Raw genomic sequence first — 21,024 nt, forward strand, 5'->3', positions numbered from 1 at the left:
TATGCCAGGATGTTGCTAATTTAAGGCAATACGTTAAGGCATACTTTAAGAAAAGGCAACAATAATCTGTGTTCATCAAATATCACATGACTATGTAAAGTTTCACCAGTAAACTGAGTTTTCTGGATCATTTTGCTTTAGATCAGGGGTGTCAAACTCAAATACACAGTGGGCCAAAATTCAAAACTGGAACAAGGTCGCGGGCTAACATTAATATTTATTGAAAAAAAAAATCTTCCTCCAGATTTAAGATTGAATCTTTTCTTATGGACTCAAACAAGTTTTGCTGAAAAACTGAATATGGAACAAGCAAAGCTTAATACTAAACAATATATATATTAGCTGTATAATTATTACTACTATAATTACTTTAGCGTTCAAACATTTTTAAGCTTCGTTCCAGCATCAGAAAAGGCATCCAGTATAAAATTCTGCCACGTCAAACATGCAGAGCTAGCTGCTGTGGTGACCCCTTGTGGTATTGCAACAGTCAAAGTAGGTTCTTCTTCTTTGATCAACCTTTATTGAATATTTGTGTTTTACATTCTGCATGGGAGCAGTGTGTATTTGATCTTTTCTCTCAAGTTTATGCATTCAAATTCCTGAGATCACACAATGACAAATCTATTTTTGGGATAACCTGTTCACATCATAATAGAAAGCTTATTTGGCTTTGTCCTAGATGCCCAGGCGTTAGTTGGTTAGGTATAAAAAGCCAAAACTAATGTCTAATAAATTATAATCTGCATGAAAGCTATGAAGCTATGCAGCAGATTTCTGGTGGGTTTTTTTCTCTGGACAGTGTTAAATTTGTAATATTTTTTATCACCCTCATTGGTATAAAAGGATGCAGCGAGGTGCAGATCAGTGTTGTCAATCACCGATGAAAATCCATCAGGCTGTATGCATAAGAGACACGTCTCTAGTTATATTTGCCTGTTTTTAAATTAAAAATTAAAAACTGCTGTTAGGTAAAATTTGACTTTCATGAAGACTTTGATACAAATGAAAATCATTTATTTTAATTTGCTTAAAAGAAATACATCTTTGCAAAATAATTGTGCGACACCACAATCAAACAAAAACATGAAACTCAGACATTCTGTGTTTGACTTAGAAGATTTGTTGTGTTAAGAGAACACATGCAGGGTTGATAATGACGCTCAGACAGGCTGAAAATATTATTATCGCTGCTTTCGTTGACCTTGATATTTAAAAGCTCGTGCTCTTTGCTGGTGCACGTGCACGTGTTTTTGAGTCGCTCCATGCTTTGTCTGGTATTCACTGAGTTTAGCAGATGCTGCAGTGCAGCTGATGACCCTACCAGTAAGTTGATGTCATCAAGAAAGCAGAAGTTGTTGAAGGTGGCTTCTGATTAGCACTCCTACGTCACCTGTTTCATCCAAGGCCAGTGTCATAATGTTCTCAGTGGAAATAAGACTGTGCTGAATCCAAAACATTCTTCAAGTGTGACGTGAGGATTCTCAAAATAACTAATGCGAACTGCCTTTCTGACACATCAGCTGTTTGTCTTTTTTTTTGTTTCCTTTGCATGCGACTCTCCTCATGGTTCCTTTTCATTTATATGACAGGGACTGGTTGCAGCAGACTGGTACAAACTGATAATCATCCCAGCACACTATTTTTGTCATGGGTGACGCTCGGCTCTGTTTTGGCAGTATGATCATTTCATCTGCCTGCATTAATTTAAAAAATATCCTTGTAGATCCTTTTGATGTGTTTTCTCAGAACATACAGTCAAGGAACTAATTCTGCTTAGTTTTCAGAGTTCCTGTAAGCGGTGATGTCACTGTTGACTTTCAATACACGGGAAAAATTCTCTTGCAAAGCCATATTTTAAGGACATACAAATTTCTGTTTTTCTGAACAAAATGTGTGTATTTTGTTTTTGGAGGTTTGGGGTTTGTTTTTGTTTTTTTACCTCTTCATTGCTTTTTAATGCCTACCTTGTAGCCTTCAGATAGTTGTTTAGCCTCATAGCAGTTTTTCTAGATGGCTGTAGCCATTTTTCTTTTCTTTTAAGTCTTGCAACCCCTCAATTGTCATACACATCACAGTACAGCAAACAGGGAGAGATGTGAAACAGATACTCGGGCTCCTGTTCTGAAAAGTGAGGGTATCCCTGAACTGTCAGTCTGCAGCAGTACCGGTCAACTCGCTGTTAATTGTATGTTTGGAAGAGGGGCAGCAGTTCAATCCCACGAGGTCAAAAAACAGCAAACATACCAATGCACTACCAATAAAGACGGGAGCGTCTGGGGCACAGAGAGCTGCTGTGGGAAATCTGAAACAACCAATTATAGAGCAGCCACGGGTCACCTGCTTATCAAAGCTTAAAGACCTACACACACACACACACACACTGCTGGCCTCTGCCCCTCACATAGGAGGTAAACTAATGAACACAAAGATAAATCATAGTTTAAAAACAATCTGCAATAAAATAATGAACTGGCCACTGGGTACACAGTGCGATTAATCATAATTTATTTTTAACATGTTTAAGTAGTGTTTCTTCTCTGGATAATTAAGAGGGGGGGGGAGGCATCCCACATTAACCAGCTTGTACTGACAATCCTCCACAGACACACAGTGAGAGAGCCTCTTGTAATAAAGCAGCCGGCTTCACTACAGCACAGTAACACACACTGGAAGTCTGCCAAAGGGCCATAAATGTGTTTCTAGTGACTGTCAAAGCTCCAAAACTCCTGTGTTTTCAGTAAAGAAAAGGACACTCTAGCAGCAGCTTCCCGTAGCTGTTAAAAAGCTCTGTCTCTGTGTATGCTACACTTGAGCAGCAGTCAGTCCCCAGTGTTGCCTCATCATTCACACTGTACTTGTTAAGTGGCCACAAAGCAGTCTCCTTTAGTGACACTGCTGAATCACTTCTTTCCATTTTTAAAAAATGCTTTAAGTGAGAATTCTACTTAAGCAACAGGACACGACAGAAGTGATCAAAACCAAACAGCACTGAACGACATGTTTGGGGGAAAAAAAGAATATTTGGTGCTAATAAACCAAGGTCAACTCGAGACCGAAATGGAGATGTTTAAGGGATTGACGAAAGTTTCCACAGATGAGAGAATAGTGATGCCCGGAGAGGACATGGAGAAACAAGATCTACTCACTAGTAAAATGCCTAACAGTGCGTTCACAGCGAACGCCATAGACGCGACCAGAGAGTCAGGATTACATGTAAGTGGATGAACTACAGCACCAGAACCAGAGTCCTCAAAATGTCCTTTTCTAAACTAATTAGGGACATTCTTTTTTTTTTTTTGTGATAAAACGGTGACATTTTCAAAACATTTGAGTTGTAAATGTTAAGCAATGAAATGAAATGAAATAAAATAAAATAAAATAAACAGCAATGACAAAGAGGGTATCATCACACATTAGCTCAGCCTATCCAAGAAGGTCCTGGTTTCATGCTTTGCCCAAACTTGGTAGAATATTTTCCAAAATCCAACATTTTAATTGTTCTCTGTCTAATCTAAATTCACTTCAATTTTATTTATATAGAACCAAATCACAACAGTCATCTCAAGGCACTTGACGTTGAAAAAACAATCATACAGAAAAAATATAGAAAACTCCTATGACATGACCTGCTATGAGCAAGCACATGGTGACAGTCGGAAGGAAAAACTCCCTTTTAACGGGAAGAAACCTCCAGTGGAACCAGACTCATGAAGGGGCCTCCATCTGCGACTGGTTGGGGGTAAGGGGAGACGAGACATAAGACACACTGTGGAAAACACCCAGAAATTAATGATTAAATGCACAGTGCTGTTCAAACACATGTGAAAATGTAAAAGAGGTGATTGAAGACGACACTTGGTGCATCATCGGAAGGCCCCAGCAGTCTAAGCCTATTGCAGCGATTCAGGGTCACCCAATCCAGGACTAACTATATGCTTTATCAAAGAGGAAAGTTTTAAGCCCAGTCTTAAAGATAAATAGTTTGTCTTGCAAATCCGAACTGGGAGCTGGTTCCACAGGAGAGGCGCCTGACAACTGAAGACTCTGCCTCCCATTCTACTCTTTAAATATCCTAGGAACAACAAGTAAGCCTGCAGTCAGAGAAAAGAGTGTACTGTTTGAGTGATATGGTAGTATATGGTCTTTAAGATAAGGTTCTAATTATTCAAGACTTCGTCTGTGAGGAAAAGGATTTTATATTCAATTCTGGATTTATTTGGGAGCCAATATAGTGACAAATATGCTCTTATTTTGGTCCCTGTCACTCTCACTGCGGCATTTTGGATCAACTGAAGGCTTTTTATGTTTTTAAAACAACCTGATAATAATGAATAACAATAGTCCAGCCTGGAAGTAGTAAATGCTTGAACTAGTTCCATCATCATCAGCATCATTCTGAGATAGGATGTCACAATGTTTCTGGAAGCCAGTAACACAGTAATAATCTGGTTAGACGCTATGGTTCTAAGATTTTTAGGGCTGGAGAACCTCAACATTTAACATCGCCGAAACATTCAGTACTCCAACATTCAGCTGCTGATGTTTGCCTGCATCAAAGGAAAAATATGAATGGGAGAAAGACAACTGGAAGTTTATTTTCAGCATGAAGCGAAAGATGTTTTGGCCCAATCAACCAGAGAACATCAAATCACTGTTAAGCTTTCTCATACAACAGTGACTGTTTCGTCAAGTTTTTTTCAGCTGCATCCTTAAGCATTGCCATGCTGTGGATCATCTGCCTCTGTGTCTCCTTATCCCTAGCATCCTCTATCACAGCAACTGTGAGCATGTCCACCTTCACTACATCCTTGAACCTCTGTTACATGGCAGCTCCATATTCAATATTCTTTGTTCAGTATAACCACTATTGTTCCTTACAGCCATCTCAGCCTGCCCTCCCTAACTTTATCTCCAAGATTTCTTGTTTTACATAGCAGTCCAAAATCCAAAGACTTTACTGTCATGTCTGCCACAAAAAAACTGAAGTTTATGTAGGTTTATGTATTTTCTTCATAAAATCCCAACTTATGATTTCAGTCTTATTTGGTTCTAGGTTTCTTTTAATAGACTGAGGATTTTAAAAGGTCTTTAGAGTCATTGATTGAATTTACAAATGTTGCAGGAACCCTGATGGTTCCAATCCCCCCGACAACAGGGCTTTCTGATATTGGGCTGTGCACATCCCATATCGTGTGAAGCTTCCAGTTAGAAAGCTTTCTATTTCTTCTCTTTAGTGGTTAATAAGACTTTTTGAGTTCTTCAGTCTCATTGATAAGCATTTGCTTCTACGGGTGGAGACGCTGCTGTACGTCAGCTTCAGTGAGGTAAACAATGTGGCGTACCTTTTGTCTCATTGTTTCATTCAGCTCCCTAGTTTTGTTCCAGTTGAGTTGAAGGTTGATCTCTTCATTATGGTGGTATGTTATATTTCACTGTTATGCAATTATGATGCAACTCCAAGTTTTCACGTGTGCACACCGACTGTTGTTGTCATATTTTCAAGTCTTTAACTTTCTCTAACCTCTTTTTACAGCACAACATTTAGTTCTGTTAGTTTGGCTGCAAAGAAAAACAACAGAGTAACTAATGAAACCTACAGCACATTACAGCAGCAGCAGACAAATGGCTGAAATTAGAGTTTAAAATGGAAACACTGATTCATAGGTTTAGCCCTGACCTGCCATATGCTTTACTACCATTTGTGGCTAATTTAATATTTAGGACAATATTTTCCCCCTGCTGTAGTATTCTTGTTTCTCCCCAGGAGATCCCTCTGCCGGCCGGGAGTTGGCCAGCTCCCAGCAAACCTGAGAGAGCCAGGCTCTATTTCACTGACTCCTAATGAAGATTAATTAATGTAGAGGGGAGCCATTTATAAATGATAATTACTATTAAAAACGTAAAGGGTCACAAAGATTAATGTAGCATAAGACAGCGCAGGTATGTCAGTACAAAATCATATGCTCTGCTTCAAGTGTGTTAAATGTTGTTTCCCCAAAAGACAAACATCAAAGGAAATCGGTCAAATCAAGACATGCAACTTATCATATATACAGATACATACAAGTGTTACTGAATACAACATTTGATCATTATGGTTGCATTTAAAGTAAAACGAGCAGTGTACAGTTAAGGGTGGGGCTTTTAAAATTCCCCACCTCGCCTCTGTGACATCTGATTTTATAAGACGATGGCAACAGCTTGATTTGACTCTCTTAATCTGTGAGTGATGGCACGGTACATGCCTCCATCTTTTATTTACAGTCTGTACTCAAAACAGTCAAATGAACAGTGCACAAGACACATTTCTCAGACGTAAGCCTTTACTTGGTTTATCTATGATACTGGTCAATAGCGACTGGGGTGTGGCCAGTGTCTGTTAAGCTAATGCACTGCCACAGTCATGTCCATGGTTTTTATGTGCAAAAAAAGTGCAGATCAGAGTTTTTGTGTCCTACGTGTGAATTAAACTGAATTGTGCATTCCATCTTTCGCTTCCTCTGTAGATAATCCTGCTCATCATACAAAATAAGGTTCTGGAAATGCAAGTGGAGGTCGGCTTGTTGACAACAATGTTTCTGAGTGAACAATGAAATGGATTGCAACTGTGCTGCTAGAATTTATGGTGTGGTTATGAAAAGCTTCAATTGATGTGAACTTAATTTAGCATTATATTATGGTTTGTTTTAGGCCACTCTAACCTTGAAGAGAAACTTCTTCACCTTTAAAGGACACACGGACTATATATATATATATATGTGTGTGTGTGTATGGGTTAACAGGGAGAAAATCCTTCCTTAATAACATTCAAATCCCTTTCTGTCTTACTCACTGATTCAATTTCTCTGTTCAGTGAGGTTTACATAGATGAGATATATCAGAGGAAATTGACTGAGACTGAATCATTTTATTACTTCTTTGTGGGGAATCTGATGAATTGTGTGCTAAAGGTTTTTCTCTTAAAAAGTAGTTTATTTGTTATTTCACAAAATTTCTAAGAAATGCTGATAAAAAAGTGTCACTGCAGGCGTTAGACATTAGATAAAGATTTTTGTTGCTCGGTGGCACATTTACAGCTGTGGCTGAGAGACCGGTTAACAGCAGTCAACTCACCTCCTCACAGATCTGTAACACTGAGATAAACTTATTTTCTGTTTTTTATTTCCATGTACGTGTTTGTCTGCTCCCCTCAGGTCAGAAAAAGCAGGAGAGATTGCCACTATTCCACTGACTAAGGTATGACTGTCCAACCCTTTTTTTGTGTGCTTGTATTGGTCAACTGGAAAATTAGATATTTTTTTAAATATTACAGATATCGTGGATTAAACAATAATAATAATAATAATAAGCATAAATCATTATCTGTAGGAAGCTATTTGAAAGAAAGATCACACACCCCATATCTCATTTGATAAAGTGCTTTGGCTCATGCACGCTAGATATAAATAACAGCAACCTCCTGGCAACAATCGAGGGTTGCACGTTGGTTCCATTGAATTTTTCTGCTGTCTGAAACAGATTACAGGTAATTGCAACAACCAACTGATTCACCAGAGGTGGAGCGTGCAGCACCCTCAACCTCAGGTCAACCGTTTTTAATACAAAGGCAACTGCACAGATTCCCTGGGGAGCGTCAACCTGTCTCTAAACAAACTCAGTTTGACTTGAAGTGACTGCAGTTACTCTCAGAACACAGATTGCTAACATGTTGCAATCACTCAGAATAAGTCTGCACTGATCACCACAACTTGTCTGCAATCTGTCTTTTGCAATAGGGGATTTGACTCAGCTGGTTGCCAAGTGACTATTTTTTTTTCTTTTTGTAGTTAAATTGCTGTCCTGCAGCAACAACGTTGCCATTTGTGTCTGCAGATGCAATTTTCACCTTCTGATCACAGTAATCCACTGTTATCACAAACAAGATTGCATGCGATCTTGTTTGTGCCCGGTGACCCCTTCAGTCACCGGGCGGTCGTGGCTCAAGAGTTGGGAGTTCGCCTTGTAATCAGAAGGTTGCTGGTTCGAGCCCCGGCTTGGGCAAGACACTTTACCCGTTGCCTACTCCGGGGCGCCCTGTGGCGCCAGTGTCCGGCAGCCTCGCCTCTGTCAGTGCGCCCCAGGGTGGCTGTGGCTACAATGTAGCTTGCCATCATCAGTGTGTGAATGGGTGAATGACTGGATGTGTAAAGTGCTTTGGGGTCCTTAGGGACTAGTAAAGCACTATACAAATACAGGCCATTTACTGTAGGTTGCTGGGTAGCAGACCGACTCCCTGTCTTTACCATTTTATCGACATCTTGAAAAAAAAACAGCATCCCTTTGAAGACAGCAAACGACAGCGAGTTGTAGCAGATTCCCATCTTCGAAGCACATGCTGGGCCAGATAATAGTTTGTGTTGCGATCAACTGCAGGAAGATGTGATCACAGTGTGTTTGTATTCAGTACAATACAAGAAACAGTGATTTTACCCTGCTAACAGCTTCCTGTGGAGCTAATGGAAACATGCAGCAATTAGCTATAGTGCTTGGCTTGGCCTAGCTCAAAAACTAATTAGCAGTCAGATCGCGCTTTGGAGCCATCCTGACCTGATCTCTTTAGAGAGAAAATAACTCAGGAGAATAAAGCTGCACCAGGCAAAATCTAATGTAGAAATCCACACGTTATCAACCTAATGCAAAAATGAAGCTTCCTGACTGAAATTAAACTTTATACAAACAGACGTTCAAAAGTCTGCAGGATTTTGTGCGTCACCAAACAAGGATATCTGCTAAATTCAGTTCTACATCCACCTGTGTCATCGTGTCAGCTTCGTACATTGGATGCAATTTGCTGCGGAGATTGAGGTGGGGCCTTTTCTGGTCTACATTTTCTTACTAAATTATTTCTATACATGGTGGGGATGAACTGAATCCCCTGTAAGTTATTTTGGCACTGCAACTTATGGTGGTCTATAGTGCAACCAACAATAAAATCACAGATAGACTTCTACTGTCACAGCTCGTGACAATAGACACGACAAAGCGTGAGCGGAGAGGATTCTGGTCCAAATCGACCTTCATGCATGCACGGCTTTTCAGTGTACAAACAAGCAGCAATAAGCTTTTCCAATGTGAAGACCTATACCTTTATAAATGAAAGAAACATGAAAAGGTTTCAGAGGAGCAGGTCCTCATATTTTGCAAGACCCTCACAAAATATCCTAAAAATCCCTGAAACATTACTGCTGTCAAAAACATGATCTCCAGCATCAACATTCCCTCTGAACGTGAGCTCTCCAGCTTGTTTCGACTTTAATTTCAGCCATGTAGTGGGGATGCTATCTGTGACATCCTGCTAGAAAGCTTTGATGTGCAGGCCATCTCTGAAGAATTGCGAGGCCTGTGGTTTGTTGGCTGCATTTGCTGTGATGGGCCGATAAAGGCGAGCAGACACAGCGCTACAAGAAAACATCAGTCTGAACCAGAGCTCAGTATACAACATGTTACAGAGGGATGTTGTTCTCATTTAGCCTTTTGCATTATGTTTGATCACCTGTATCTGCAACAGGAAATTACTTTCTTTCTTTCTTTCTTTTTAAAAAAAAAAAACGTTAAAACATTCTTGTAAATGCAGTGATTGCATAAAAGTTCTGAACTTTATTCAGGTGAAATTCATAATCCTATAAACGTTGCAATAACACCGGCAATAAACGTAAGAAATGAACAGTCATGTAGGTGTCACCTTAGGTCAGCTTGGTGTATTAAGCTTCTTCTTGTGTCCTCATTTTCCACACCCACCGCCATCCATCACCCCCCATGACATTCCCTGTAGATCATTAATGAACGTTACAGGGCTTATTCGTGGGTGGCTGAGCTGATCCAGGTGTTTATAGCCATCAGCGTCACTGTGTCCTTCCTGGTTATGGGATCTGCTATGAAGCACACCAGTAAGTTGACTAATTCCCATAAACTGCTCATGAAAGACGAAGGTAGACCCTGTGACATCACTATTGGTTTAAGAAAGTTGGTTTCAGTTTCAGAAAACTGCATCTTTTGGAACTTCAATATTAGCTTCATCTTTCAGCCCTGGATGTTGCTGTTGCTTTTGTATTTAATATTATAGGAGAAAAAGAGAAAGCTGTGGGTATGCTATTTACTAGTGGTTCATCTCTGTGGTACTGCCACAATTGTTGATGTTTCTCTTGTTTATGTCGTGATTTATACTGAAGGAATACGCTGTGTAATGTTATGTTTTGACTTTCTTTCAGTCGATGGTCTGGTGAGCTCACTGTGGAGCAGCAAGCTGGAGTGGCTGACTAAAGCCTGGGAGCCAAAGTTGCCAAATAAACAGCACATCTGCTCAGCAAGAAGGTGATGATGGGGAGTAAAAGCGTTTAGTTTGGATGATGCTAAAGCTTCATGTGCCAGAGAGCATCATCAGCATCAGCTGTTCACGTGTAAAAGTTAATAGTTTAATCAGTTATGTAATTATAATTATAGTTCTGCTTTAAAAACAAGTTAAAGTTGGTTGAAGTTGCTTTTTCATACAAAAACTTTAGACATTTTCTGGAGAATCACGTGGGGATGTTTTCCGCGGTTGTCCTCTCTAATGCATGCCCCCTTGCAGGAAGTGGTTTGCATATTACTGGAAATACTCCATGTGATTAAGGAGAGGGTGCTGCCTGGGCAGACCACAGAGGAAGCAGCCTGCACTGCCTCTTGCTGGCAGTGCAGGCTGCTCAATTCTCACATCAGCACAGTCACCGCATACTGGGAACTGGGTGATTCAGGATGGGCCGCTGATTACATCAGACGTTTGTGCTTTTATGTGGACGACCTCTGGGTGATGTGCACAGAATTCATAGTTCAGGGCTGCAGAGCACGGTTGAAAATGGCTTATTCTTGGAATTATATGATAAATGTAATATTTTTCTTTAATAGAAATAATTACACAAAGAGATGTCATATTACAACCGGGCTCCACAGAACCTTTCATGCAGACATCCAGGTGATTATCACATCATCAGTTGGAACGTAACAGAAAAACTAATTTTGAGGCTGTTAAATAAAATAAAATGCTCGTCACGTTGAGATGACCTGCTCGTCCTGTCCATTCACTGTGATGAATGATCCAGATGATCCATGATCCAGTGTGTCTCCTGGCTTCATTAAGGCTTTCAACATTTGTTACTGAAATACAGTTATTAATAATCTTCAAGGCTACAACACAACAGCGCTCAAAATGATGGCACGCTAAAGCTCAAATTCTCTTTGATCGTTTAAATAAAGCTAGTTAATTATGGAGCACGTTTTTAATCCAGGTTTAACAGTAATTATGGGAAACCAGGCCTCTTCGTATCAAAGAGATTTTAGCTTAGAATTCATTTTTGTCCCTTTTATTGAAGGTTCACAATGTACTACATCTGATGGAAACATGACAGTAATTTACATCATCTGTATGTGTCACTTCTGTACTTATATAAAGGATGGTCCAGTGGGTCCTACGCTGAAAGACGTAATTAATTTCTTTGCATTTAGACGATTGATCTGGGTCTGGCAGATGCTTCTGGGTCTCTTCACTCAGTTAGAAACTCTGCGAAGCAAAGCTGAGCGCAGCAGTGAGTGTGATCTTTATCCACAACACTCTCCAGCTGGTGGATGAGCAGTGGCACCCAGGTCACTGCTCCTCTCCACAAGGCTTCCAGCTGGTGTCCTCTCTTTTACACCAGAGCAAAGAGAAGACAATCTAACTTTCAGTTGTTTTTGTCTTGTGGCCCCTCACTCCTTCTTTGTCAAGAGATTCAAGAGCAAGCAAGCTTGAAATTTCGATTGATTTGTCTTTTTAACAGTTGGTCCACACAGCTTAAAAAAAGAAAGAAAAAAGGGAACAAAGGAAGCAAAAGCTTTGTTTCTTTGTTAGAGGACAGTCTGTGCAATGAGCTACTTTTTCTGTAATTTTACACATTTATTACTTACAGTTTATTACAGAGTCGTGCTGACAGATTTCTAAATAAGAACACTGAGACATGATTTTGAAATAGTACTTGTTTTCTCTCTTATGGGGATAATTCAGCAGGCTGGAGAAAGAAAGGACTTTCTGGCCATGATGTAAAATGACTTTAATATTAGGGCTGGGTATCGTCACTGATTTCTAGAGTCGATTCAATTCCGATTCACAAGTTTCCGAATCGATTCGATCCACGATTCGATTTGATTCAATTCGATTTGAATCTGGGAAATTTTGACAGTCAGAAATATTATAATTCAGATCAGTACATTTACATATTTTTGTATCTATAAAAAGGAAGCTGACACACGCAAGACTTTATCAAAGGTGTAAGCATCACAGCAGATGCCTTTGTGTCAAAGTAGCTGAGGATAAAACACAGAAAAACATGAAGGCGATTTTCCTGGCCTGGGATTTTATAAAAATATTCTGCAGTACATCAAAAACGAAAGAAAACCATTAATCAACACATGAACATTACCTCTGAAGTTACAGCGGTTTTATTAGAGACACGGCTAAGTGTTTTGCATTTTGCATAATTTTAAAAAGTTTAAATTTGTTCAGTATTGAACGGCAGAAATTAGGTTTTCTTTTCGGAAGTATATAAAACGAAAAAAAAAAAACGTCGGCCGACAGCGCTGTAAACAACGGTAAACTTGTGCGTAACAAGCAAGCGAATAATGAAGAAAACAGCTTTTTAGAAAGGAAACTGTTCTTGAACTACAGAGAGAGAGAGAGAGAGAGAGAGAGAGAGAGAGCTGTGCATCGTGGTCGAAGCAAAACAGTAAAAGTCAGAGTGAATTCGTGACGATGTTTATGTGAAGCGTAGTTTGGATCTTCTTTTGCTGCTGGTTCGGTCAATATTGTTTGGAGAGACATCAAACTAACAGCTTTAGAATCAGCGCATAAAGGGCGTGAACACAAAGCGCGGACCCGCGGACAGATCAGAATCAGCGAGCTGTCGGCTTTCAGCCCCGACCGTGAGAAAGGCGACATCTAACTGATTCTGATCCGCAGGTTGCGCTGTGTGTTTACGTCTTTGTGCAGAATCCGTGTTCCTGCTCTCATTTACTGTCTTAGCTGTTTGGTGGTTGTTGAAATTTTGTGAGATTTCACCAGAGATTCTGGCATTTCGGGCAAAATAAATTTATATTAAAAAATCGATTCAGGATTTTAATGAATCGATTTTATGTTATCCAAGCCAGAATCGATTTTAATCGATAAATCGATTATAAAAACCCACCCCTATTTAATATCTCTGCTTTAGATTTGCAGACATCCTATCATGCCATCAGTTTAACATCCTTATAAGATGTATATGATGATTCCTTTGATTCAGCATATGAGCGTCAAACACTGGAGATTAAAATTAACAGCAAACATTAAACTGAGTTGCTCTCTGAGAAATAGCAGGTCCCAGACTTGTAGCTTCAAAGCCTGAAATAACTGCAGGATTTACAGGGGAGACTCTCGCAAACGTCTAAAACATTCAGTTAAAAAGTACTCAAACTACCAGGAGTCACTGCAGAAATCATGCGGCGCAATCAGGATGAAAGTCTCAGCCACGCTCTCCAGTGCCAAAGTCCCTCCAGCCAACCTCACAATACAGGAAAAGAAGGCCGTCGCTTCCCTGAGCAAAGACCACAACATCACTGTTTTACCAGCTGATAAGGGAAGATGCACCGTGGTCCTAAACACTACAGATTACCATACAAAGATCACTACTCTCCTCAGTGACAACAATACCTACGAAGCCTTAAAGCGAGACCCCACAAGCAGCTGCAAAAAGAAAGTTATAGCTTGCCTTCAAGACTTTGAAAAGGACAAAATTATTGACCGCCTTACATATCACCGCCTTTACCCAGGGGATGCCATACCCTGCATCTACGGACTTCCTAAAATCCACAAGGAAGCTGTCCCACTCAGACCCATAGTCAGTAGCATAAACTCAGCCACTTATAACATTGCTAAACACCTTGCTACCATCCTTGCTCCTCTTGTGGGGAACACCCCACACCACATCAAGAATTCCACCAACTTCACTGACAAGGTCCAGAAACTTACCCTGGATCCAGATGAAACCATGGTGTCCTTTGATGTAGTCTCTCTCTTCACTTGCATACCCACCACGGAGGCCGTGGAGACTGTCAGAAAACGACTACAAGAAGACAGCTCCTTGGAGGACAGGACCAACTTCACACCCGATCAGATTTGCACACTGTTAGACCTCTGCCTCACCACTACATATTTCAAATACAACGAAGGCTTTTACAGACAAAAACATGGCTGTGCCATGGGCTCCCCCGTGTCACCTATTGTAGCCAACCTTTACATGGAGGAAGTGGAAAGGAAGGCTCTTGGCTCTTTCAAAGGAAGAGTACCCAGCCACTGGTACAGATATGTGGACGACACCTGGGTCAAAATCAAGACACAAGAAGTGGAATCCTTCACTGCGCACATTAACGCTGTGGATAAAAACATCAAGTTCACCAGGGAAGACACAAAGGACAACTGTTTGCCTTTCCTGGACTGCGCTGTGCACATTGAAGAGAACGGCAAACTCAACATCGAAGTTTACCGGAAGCCCACACACACGGACCAGTACCTCCTCTTTGACTCCCATCACCCTTTGGAACACAAACTTGGAGTAATTAGGACCCTACACCACCGGGCAGAACATGTTCCCTCTAAGCCTGAAGGAAAAAAAGAAGGAACACACACATGTAAAGGAAGCACTCAAAACGTGCGGCTATCCTAAATGGGCGTTCTTAAAGTCAGCAAAGAGGCACAGAAAAGAAGACCAGACACCAGCGAGGGAGGATAAGAAGGACAGACGCAACAACATTGTCATCCCCTATGTAGCCGGTGTATCAGAAAAACTTAGGAGAGTTTTCTCCAAGCATGACATCCCGGTGCATTTCAGACCCAGCAACACGCTCAGACAAAAACTGGTTCACCCGAAAGACAAAACGCCAAAACACAGACTTAACAATGTGGTGTATGCTGTACAGTGCAGCGAGGAATGCCCAGACCTCTACATTGGAGAGACCAAACAGCCACTTCACAAGCGCATGGCACAACACAGAAGAGCCACCTCCACAGGACAAGACTCAGCAGTCCATCTGCATCTTAAGGATAAAGGACACTCTTTCGAGGATGCCAATGTTCACATTTTGGACAGAGAGGACAGATGGTTTGAAAGAGGAGTGAAAGAAGCCATCTATGTCCACTGTGAGCGACCATCTTTGAACAGAGGCGGGGGTTTACGACACCAACTCTCTGCCATCTATAATCCAGTTTTGAGATCCCTTCCCAGACGCCTTAATGCCCACTCACATCCTGGGCCATCTGACCTCAGGAATTCGCATGATAAGGTGGGGCCAGGTTTCACAATGAACACACCCGAAACTCTGGCTGATTGGGACCCACACCCAGTTTCACACCTTGGCTCAGGCGATTAGAGGATCATCAGGGGGTCCTTTTGTCCCTCTGTGGGGGGATACTCCCACTAGGTTTATATCTGGGACTCTCCACCATTTGACCTTAGAACTGAAGAAGCTTCTCAGATGAGAGGTGAAACGTCTTCAAGTAACTTAAAGAAGTCCAGACGCTTTTCTTTGCAAGTTCCTTTGACTACGATGACCTGGATGACTGCGAACCTTCACAGACGCGTCCACAGGTTATTACTTATCGTCGTGATTTTAGTTTAAAGCAAACATAAAAACTGCATCGGCCTATTGAGGAGATTCACTTTGGGCACAAGACTTCGAAGTTTCACTCCTCTTGCACCATATTTGCACCAAAAAGCCACTCAAACCGATTTCACAGGCTGTTTACTCAGGTTCTCTCTGTCTCTGCCTCTCTCCTTTATAATTTAATGTGCAGTGTGTTTTCTCTCCCCCTCCACATAAATGAAGAAGAGGACGATCTGTGACATGACGTATAATTCATCTGAAGCGCTCTTCAGACGACGACTGATTAAGTTAATTTCATGCTTCTCCTTTTTTTTCTCTTCCTTCCAGCGTGGCCAAAGGATTCATGTCACTGCTCGGGTTCGTTGTCATCTTTATTGTGTCGGTGTGTGATCCCAGGGTAAATAACACACACACACACACACACACACACACACACACACACACACACACACACACACACACGGAGTAATGACTGCTGTCTGGAATTCTGCCAGTCATCAGTGTTTTCCATCTGCTTCAGGGTTTTGTTGTCATGTTGGACAAAGTTGTGTCGTTCTCCCTCAACACTGAAGTGGGACTGTTTGTCTTCATCATGCTGAGAGAATGCAGAGAGGACAGATTCCAGTGAGTACCTGTGATGTTCAGGATTGGATTAACTTTAAGACTTTATTTTGTTTCCAGAAACAGATTCGAGTTGGATTTTTGGCGGCATAGCACACAGTTTAACTGGCATACATGCTCCACCCTTTCTGTTGGAGCTTGTTTCAGCTCTTCGTTCCGGGCCAGGGAGGTTCGACCGTGATAATGAGAATAATAAATTCTCCCTCGCTCTCTCTGCTTGTCTTTCCAGACAGCTTGCTGTCCCTCTGCCACTGGGCGACTGCGTGTTCAGCCTCAGCTGGCTGCTCCCCACCTACTTCCTGTTTGCAGTAACCTACGACGTCCTGCAGACCCTGGCGGATCTGGCGCATTATCTGCATTTCTACAACCACGATCAGGAGCCACACATTTACAATCTGACGGGGAGTTTAGCAGCAGCCAATCTCTCCACCCTCCTCTGATCTAAGCAGCTAGTTAAGGCACAGACTGGTAGGAGGTAAAATTGCCAAAATTACAAGCTTAGCACCTTTGTTTGTTTTTATTTGTGCACTGCACTTTCCCAAAAACCGTGTATGTAACAATCTAACAGTCAGCTGAAGAGGGCTCTCTTTTGTTATCTCACGGTGGCCATCCTTGCTCAAGTTGGCGACACAGTAGAGATCAAAATTTCAGACTGTTTTTTTTTTTCCTTTCAGTGGCCTTCATGGCATATTAGCTGTAGATTTAGGACTCATCTAGGAAGGAAATAAGGAAGTGTGGACCCAGTGTGTAACTAAAGTGATCAAAGTTAGATAAAAGTTTTTGTTGCTATAAAATAATAGACATCTAAAAATTACATTCCTGATGATCAAGAACTGTAGAAGCCGTCTTAATTGGAGCGGCTGGCAGATCTGCAGCGTGGATGTTACCAATTCCACGCCTGCTCCGTTTGATTTCGTCCCGCTGTTTCTTCATCTCGTCCTCAGTCTACTAACCGTAGTGGATTTCTTAGCCATAGCATTGTCCTCAGCAGTCAACCGGAGATTCTCGATTGGGTTTAGTTCAGGATTCAGGGTTTGCTATTTCATTATTTCAGGCTTAACAGCTGCAAGGAAGTGCTTTCCCGGTTCTGCAGAGTGATTACGGAGCATTGTCTTGCATAAATATTGTTGGCTGATTAGACGCTGATGTCAGGGAGGGAATAATCTGTGTTGAAGGAGCTTCATCGGGACATTAGCATTCACCTTGCTGAGGGGATGTGTAAGAGGCTCAAACTTTGCAGCAGAAAACATCCACCAAACCATTAACCTCCCTCCAAACTTAACTGGCTTCTTCACACTGGTGTGGGTGCATTTGTTTCCCAGTTTTAGTGCAGAACATGATGCTTGCTGTGTGAACTTATTATTATACCAGTTCCTCTGTGTCCACGTGATCTGTTCCTCTGCAGATTTCAGTATACTCTTTTGATTTCTCCTGTTTCATGATTGGTTTGGTCCCTGCGGGCTTTCAGTCTGATTTCTGTATACCGAGAAAGAACCTTACACCTTTTCAGCCGAGAATCAGCATCAGTGTTGAATCAAATCTGTACTGAGATTTTTCTCCTCTTCTCCTTCGGCTTGTATAGACGGCCAGCATTTTAGAGGTAAACTGGTTGAATATTCTAGCAGTCAGTGCTCTTTGAACAACCGGCTCCTCTAATACATTCAGCCTCCACTTGAACCACAGCCATCAACAACCAGCAGCTCCCCATCTTTCAAAATGATTGCTCTCTATTTTTATGGGGTCTGTCAGATCCCAAAACGTTCTCTAGTTTTGATCACGGTTCCTTCAGAAATTCTCATTAAAGTTTTTTTGCAGTTTTGTTGTACAGTATTTTCAGCGTTTTCAAATTCAACACTATGCCTCAATGACATCTTTTTATTAGTGTTAGGGTAACTTTAAATTTGAATTGTTACAGCCTTGACTTTATTCTCTAATTTTGGTCTCTACTGTACAATAGTGCCATTTTTCTGGGTGTGCTTAGTTTGTATTGAGTCGATTTCTCTTAACTCTCATTTTGAGTGTTTTATACAGCCTTTTAACCAGGCTGCAGCCATTGCTTCTGAGTCTGTGTGATGGGTAGAGCACAGACTAACTGGGTAATATTTAGATTGGAAATCAGACTAATGTTCAAAAAGCGAGAGACCGATTAAATCCTACTGAGATGAAACATTTCAGCGTGCTTAGTTTTTTGCATCCAGTCTGACGGTAAATGGTCAGACTTTGAAATTCTTAGTGCTGTGCAAAAGTTTCAAGCAAGTAAAGTGAGGATAGTTTGCAGTTATCAGCTGTTAACGTTTTACAGATTGTGAAGTAGGGCGAAACCTAAATCAAATCAGTGCTTTTCCTTTTAAATCAGCACCAGTTCATGTCACTTGCACAGTTCTTTTAAGTCATTTGGAAGGCAGGTTGTTCCAGGAATCCCAACAGTTCTCATGTGGATTTCCTCTGCCTGTGTCTTCTGTCTCTTCATGTAATCCCAGACTCACTCCATGATGTAGAGATCAGAGTTCTGTGGGTGTTACACCATCTGTTACAGGACTTCTTGTTCTTGTTGTGGCTGTTGCGAGGCATCTTCATGCTGTATAATGAATCTGAGCTGCTTTCCTGTATATGGTGTCTGATAAATGGGACTAAACATCAGAAACTTCTGCACAGTACTATTTATTACTTTGTTATAGATTTACTCCTTAACGCCTTATGCAGAGTATAAAAATGGCATTTATTTAAACAGTAATGTATAATAGTAGAGTAAGTTATACAGTTATGACATAGGAAGATCTCTTCTTCAGGGTTTTTCAGCCTTTTCTGCAGTCTACGTTATTTTCATTCTAATAATATTGCAGTGCACACACAGGCACACGCACACACAATCATGTTTTCATATCAATGTGGGGACAACTAATTGACATAATGCTTTCTGTAACAGTGAAACTAAAAACCACATTTTGAATCTCAAAAATTCCTTCAAACTCGTGGGGACGTGGATTTTGTTCCCATAAGGGCTGTTGGTCCTCACATGTATAGTAAACTTCCAATTTTTGGTCTCCACAAAGATATGTAAACTAGTACAGACACACACACACACACACACACACACACACAGAGGACTTAAAGCCAGCGTGTCACTGCACTCCACACAGCATTAGTACGCACAATGAAAAGTTAGACTAGAGAGGCTCCCAGTGGTCTCTTTGCATGTTCACAAATGCAAGAACTTTTGGTTCAGGCATGAGCTCCATTTAGCCTCCCAATACACAAGCTAAACCTGACAAAAATGTGTATTTTATTATAACCAGTTGACTGATTACTCATGTCTAGGGCATGTACTATAAAGCATTTGGGGATTCAGGATTAGCCTGATGTTTAAGGGTTACAAAGGTAACTCACTTCTGACCACAGCAGGTTAAGTTGGAGATAAGAGATCAACTCATGCAGTGCAAAAAAATCACCACCTACCATCACCACTCCCAGAAGATCCCTCAGACCTCAGTAGGCACAAAATAACTGTATCTTTAGTTTTAAGAGACTATGTGAAGTCTTTCTCTCTGTGACACCATCAATAAGAAATAGAGAGTATTAGAAGCAACCTCCTGACCTGCTTTTTTAAGTGCTGGTTGCAAACAACTTTTAAGCCACTCTATTTTTCCATAAGCCTTAAAATACTGATATAATCCTCAGACAGGGCACTTAAGCCTTTTACTTGTTGACCTTGTATAAAATTTGTAAGTCAGCCTCCTTACTTACAGGCATGAGCTGCTGTTTTTTGCCAACTTTTGCGGTTTTACTGACCACGCAAAGCTTTGAAAGCCCACACACATTCATGTGGGGCTTATCCTACCACGCAGCTGCTGTGTTTAGGCCACATTGTGAGTTTAATCTTGTTTAATTTCTCTAATAATCAAGTTTATTATTTAATTTTTACAATCAATGCCTCTGCTGACTTATGAATGTTTGTGTCTGGTCACGTGATGCCAAACTCTGGGATGACTCCCATCCTTGTTACATAAGGAAAAGATATATCTGGGGTAGGTTGAACTTGCTTTGTGTTGCTTGACGTGTTTACCTGGGACCTGTAAACCTACAAAGTCCAGCACATCCACGTCTTGTTGATTTCTGAGTTCTCCTACCCCAACATTACAGCTCTTTAAATTAACAGGCTGTTGTCTGATGTAAGAAAGGTTTAGCTACTCTGTCAGCTTCAACCTACGCTTTTAGTTAAGAAAAAAAGTTGCTTTTGAGTCTATTTCTAACCGATGCTCATCAGAGAAAGACAAAACTGTCTCTGAAACCTCACAAAACCGGAACAGCGAGTTTCTGAGGAATCTTCAGGAATGATGATGCTGTTTTCCTGAGAACCGATTGGTCAGTAGACGGTGATTTTGTGCATGTTGATATCTTACCTGCCGCGGAGCAGGGTAAGCCTGCAGCACAAGTTAATATGCAGATGTGTCCTGGTAAGACAGTGGCAGTGAAAAGCCAGGGTCTAGCTTCATAGTACAGGCTTGTGAGCATTTCACCGCTTCGCTTTCATTTAATTTTGATGGGTCAGGGTTAGCTGGGAATGCAGCATGCCGCTTCGGTTTGATTGCTTTCTGCAGAAGCACCAGCCTGAGGACGTTTGAAATCAAAGATTTACTGTTTTATTAAAGTCGGCTATTTTTGTTTGACATATATTAAAAAAAACATGTATTCATGATTGCCATTCAGTCGTATTCTTTG

At 41.1% G+C, this 21,024-nt stretch overlaps 1 protein-coding gene across 2 annotated transcripts in view; it reads left to right on the forward strand.

The window, feature by feature from the left end:
- LOC146361658 (uncharacterized) overlaps positions 1-21,007 on the forward strand; it is an 87,889-nt gene extending 66,882 nt beyond the window's left edge. For both annotated transcript variants that reach the window (XM_084921659.1, XM_084921660.1), the window contains 6 exons: positions 7,197-7,239; positions 9,815-9,929; positions 10,251-10,353; positions 16,012-16,081; positions 16,205-16,308; positions 16,535-21,007. In XM_084921659.1, coding sequence (XP_084777785.1) covers positions 7,197-7,239; positions 9,815-9,929; positions 10,251-10,353; positions 16,012-16,081; positions 16,205-16,308; positions 16,535-16,745 — 646 coding nt within the window. In that variant the 3' untranslated portion in view covers positions 16,746-21,007. The remainder of the gene's footprint in view (positions 1-7,196; positions 7,240-9,814; positions 9,930-10,250; positions 10,354-16,011; positions 16,082-16,204; positions 16,309-16,534) is intronic.
- Positions 21,008-21,024: the final 17 nt, after the last annotated feature.

This window comes from Perissodus microlepis, chromosome 23 (genome assembly GCF_051167445.1).
Source record: "Perissodus microlepis isolate ML-2025 ecotype Zambia chromosome 23, ASM5116744v1, whole genome shotgun sequence".
Lineage (NCBI taxonomy): Eukaryota > Metazoa > Chordata > Actinopteri > Cichliformes > Cichlidae > Perissodus > Perissodus microlepis.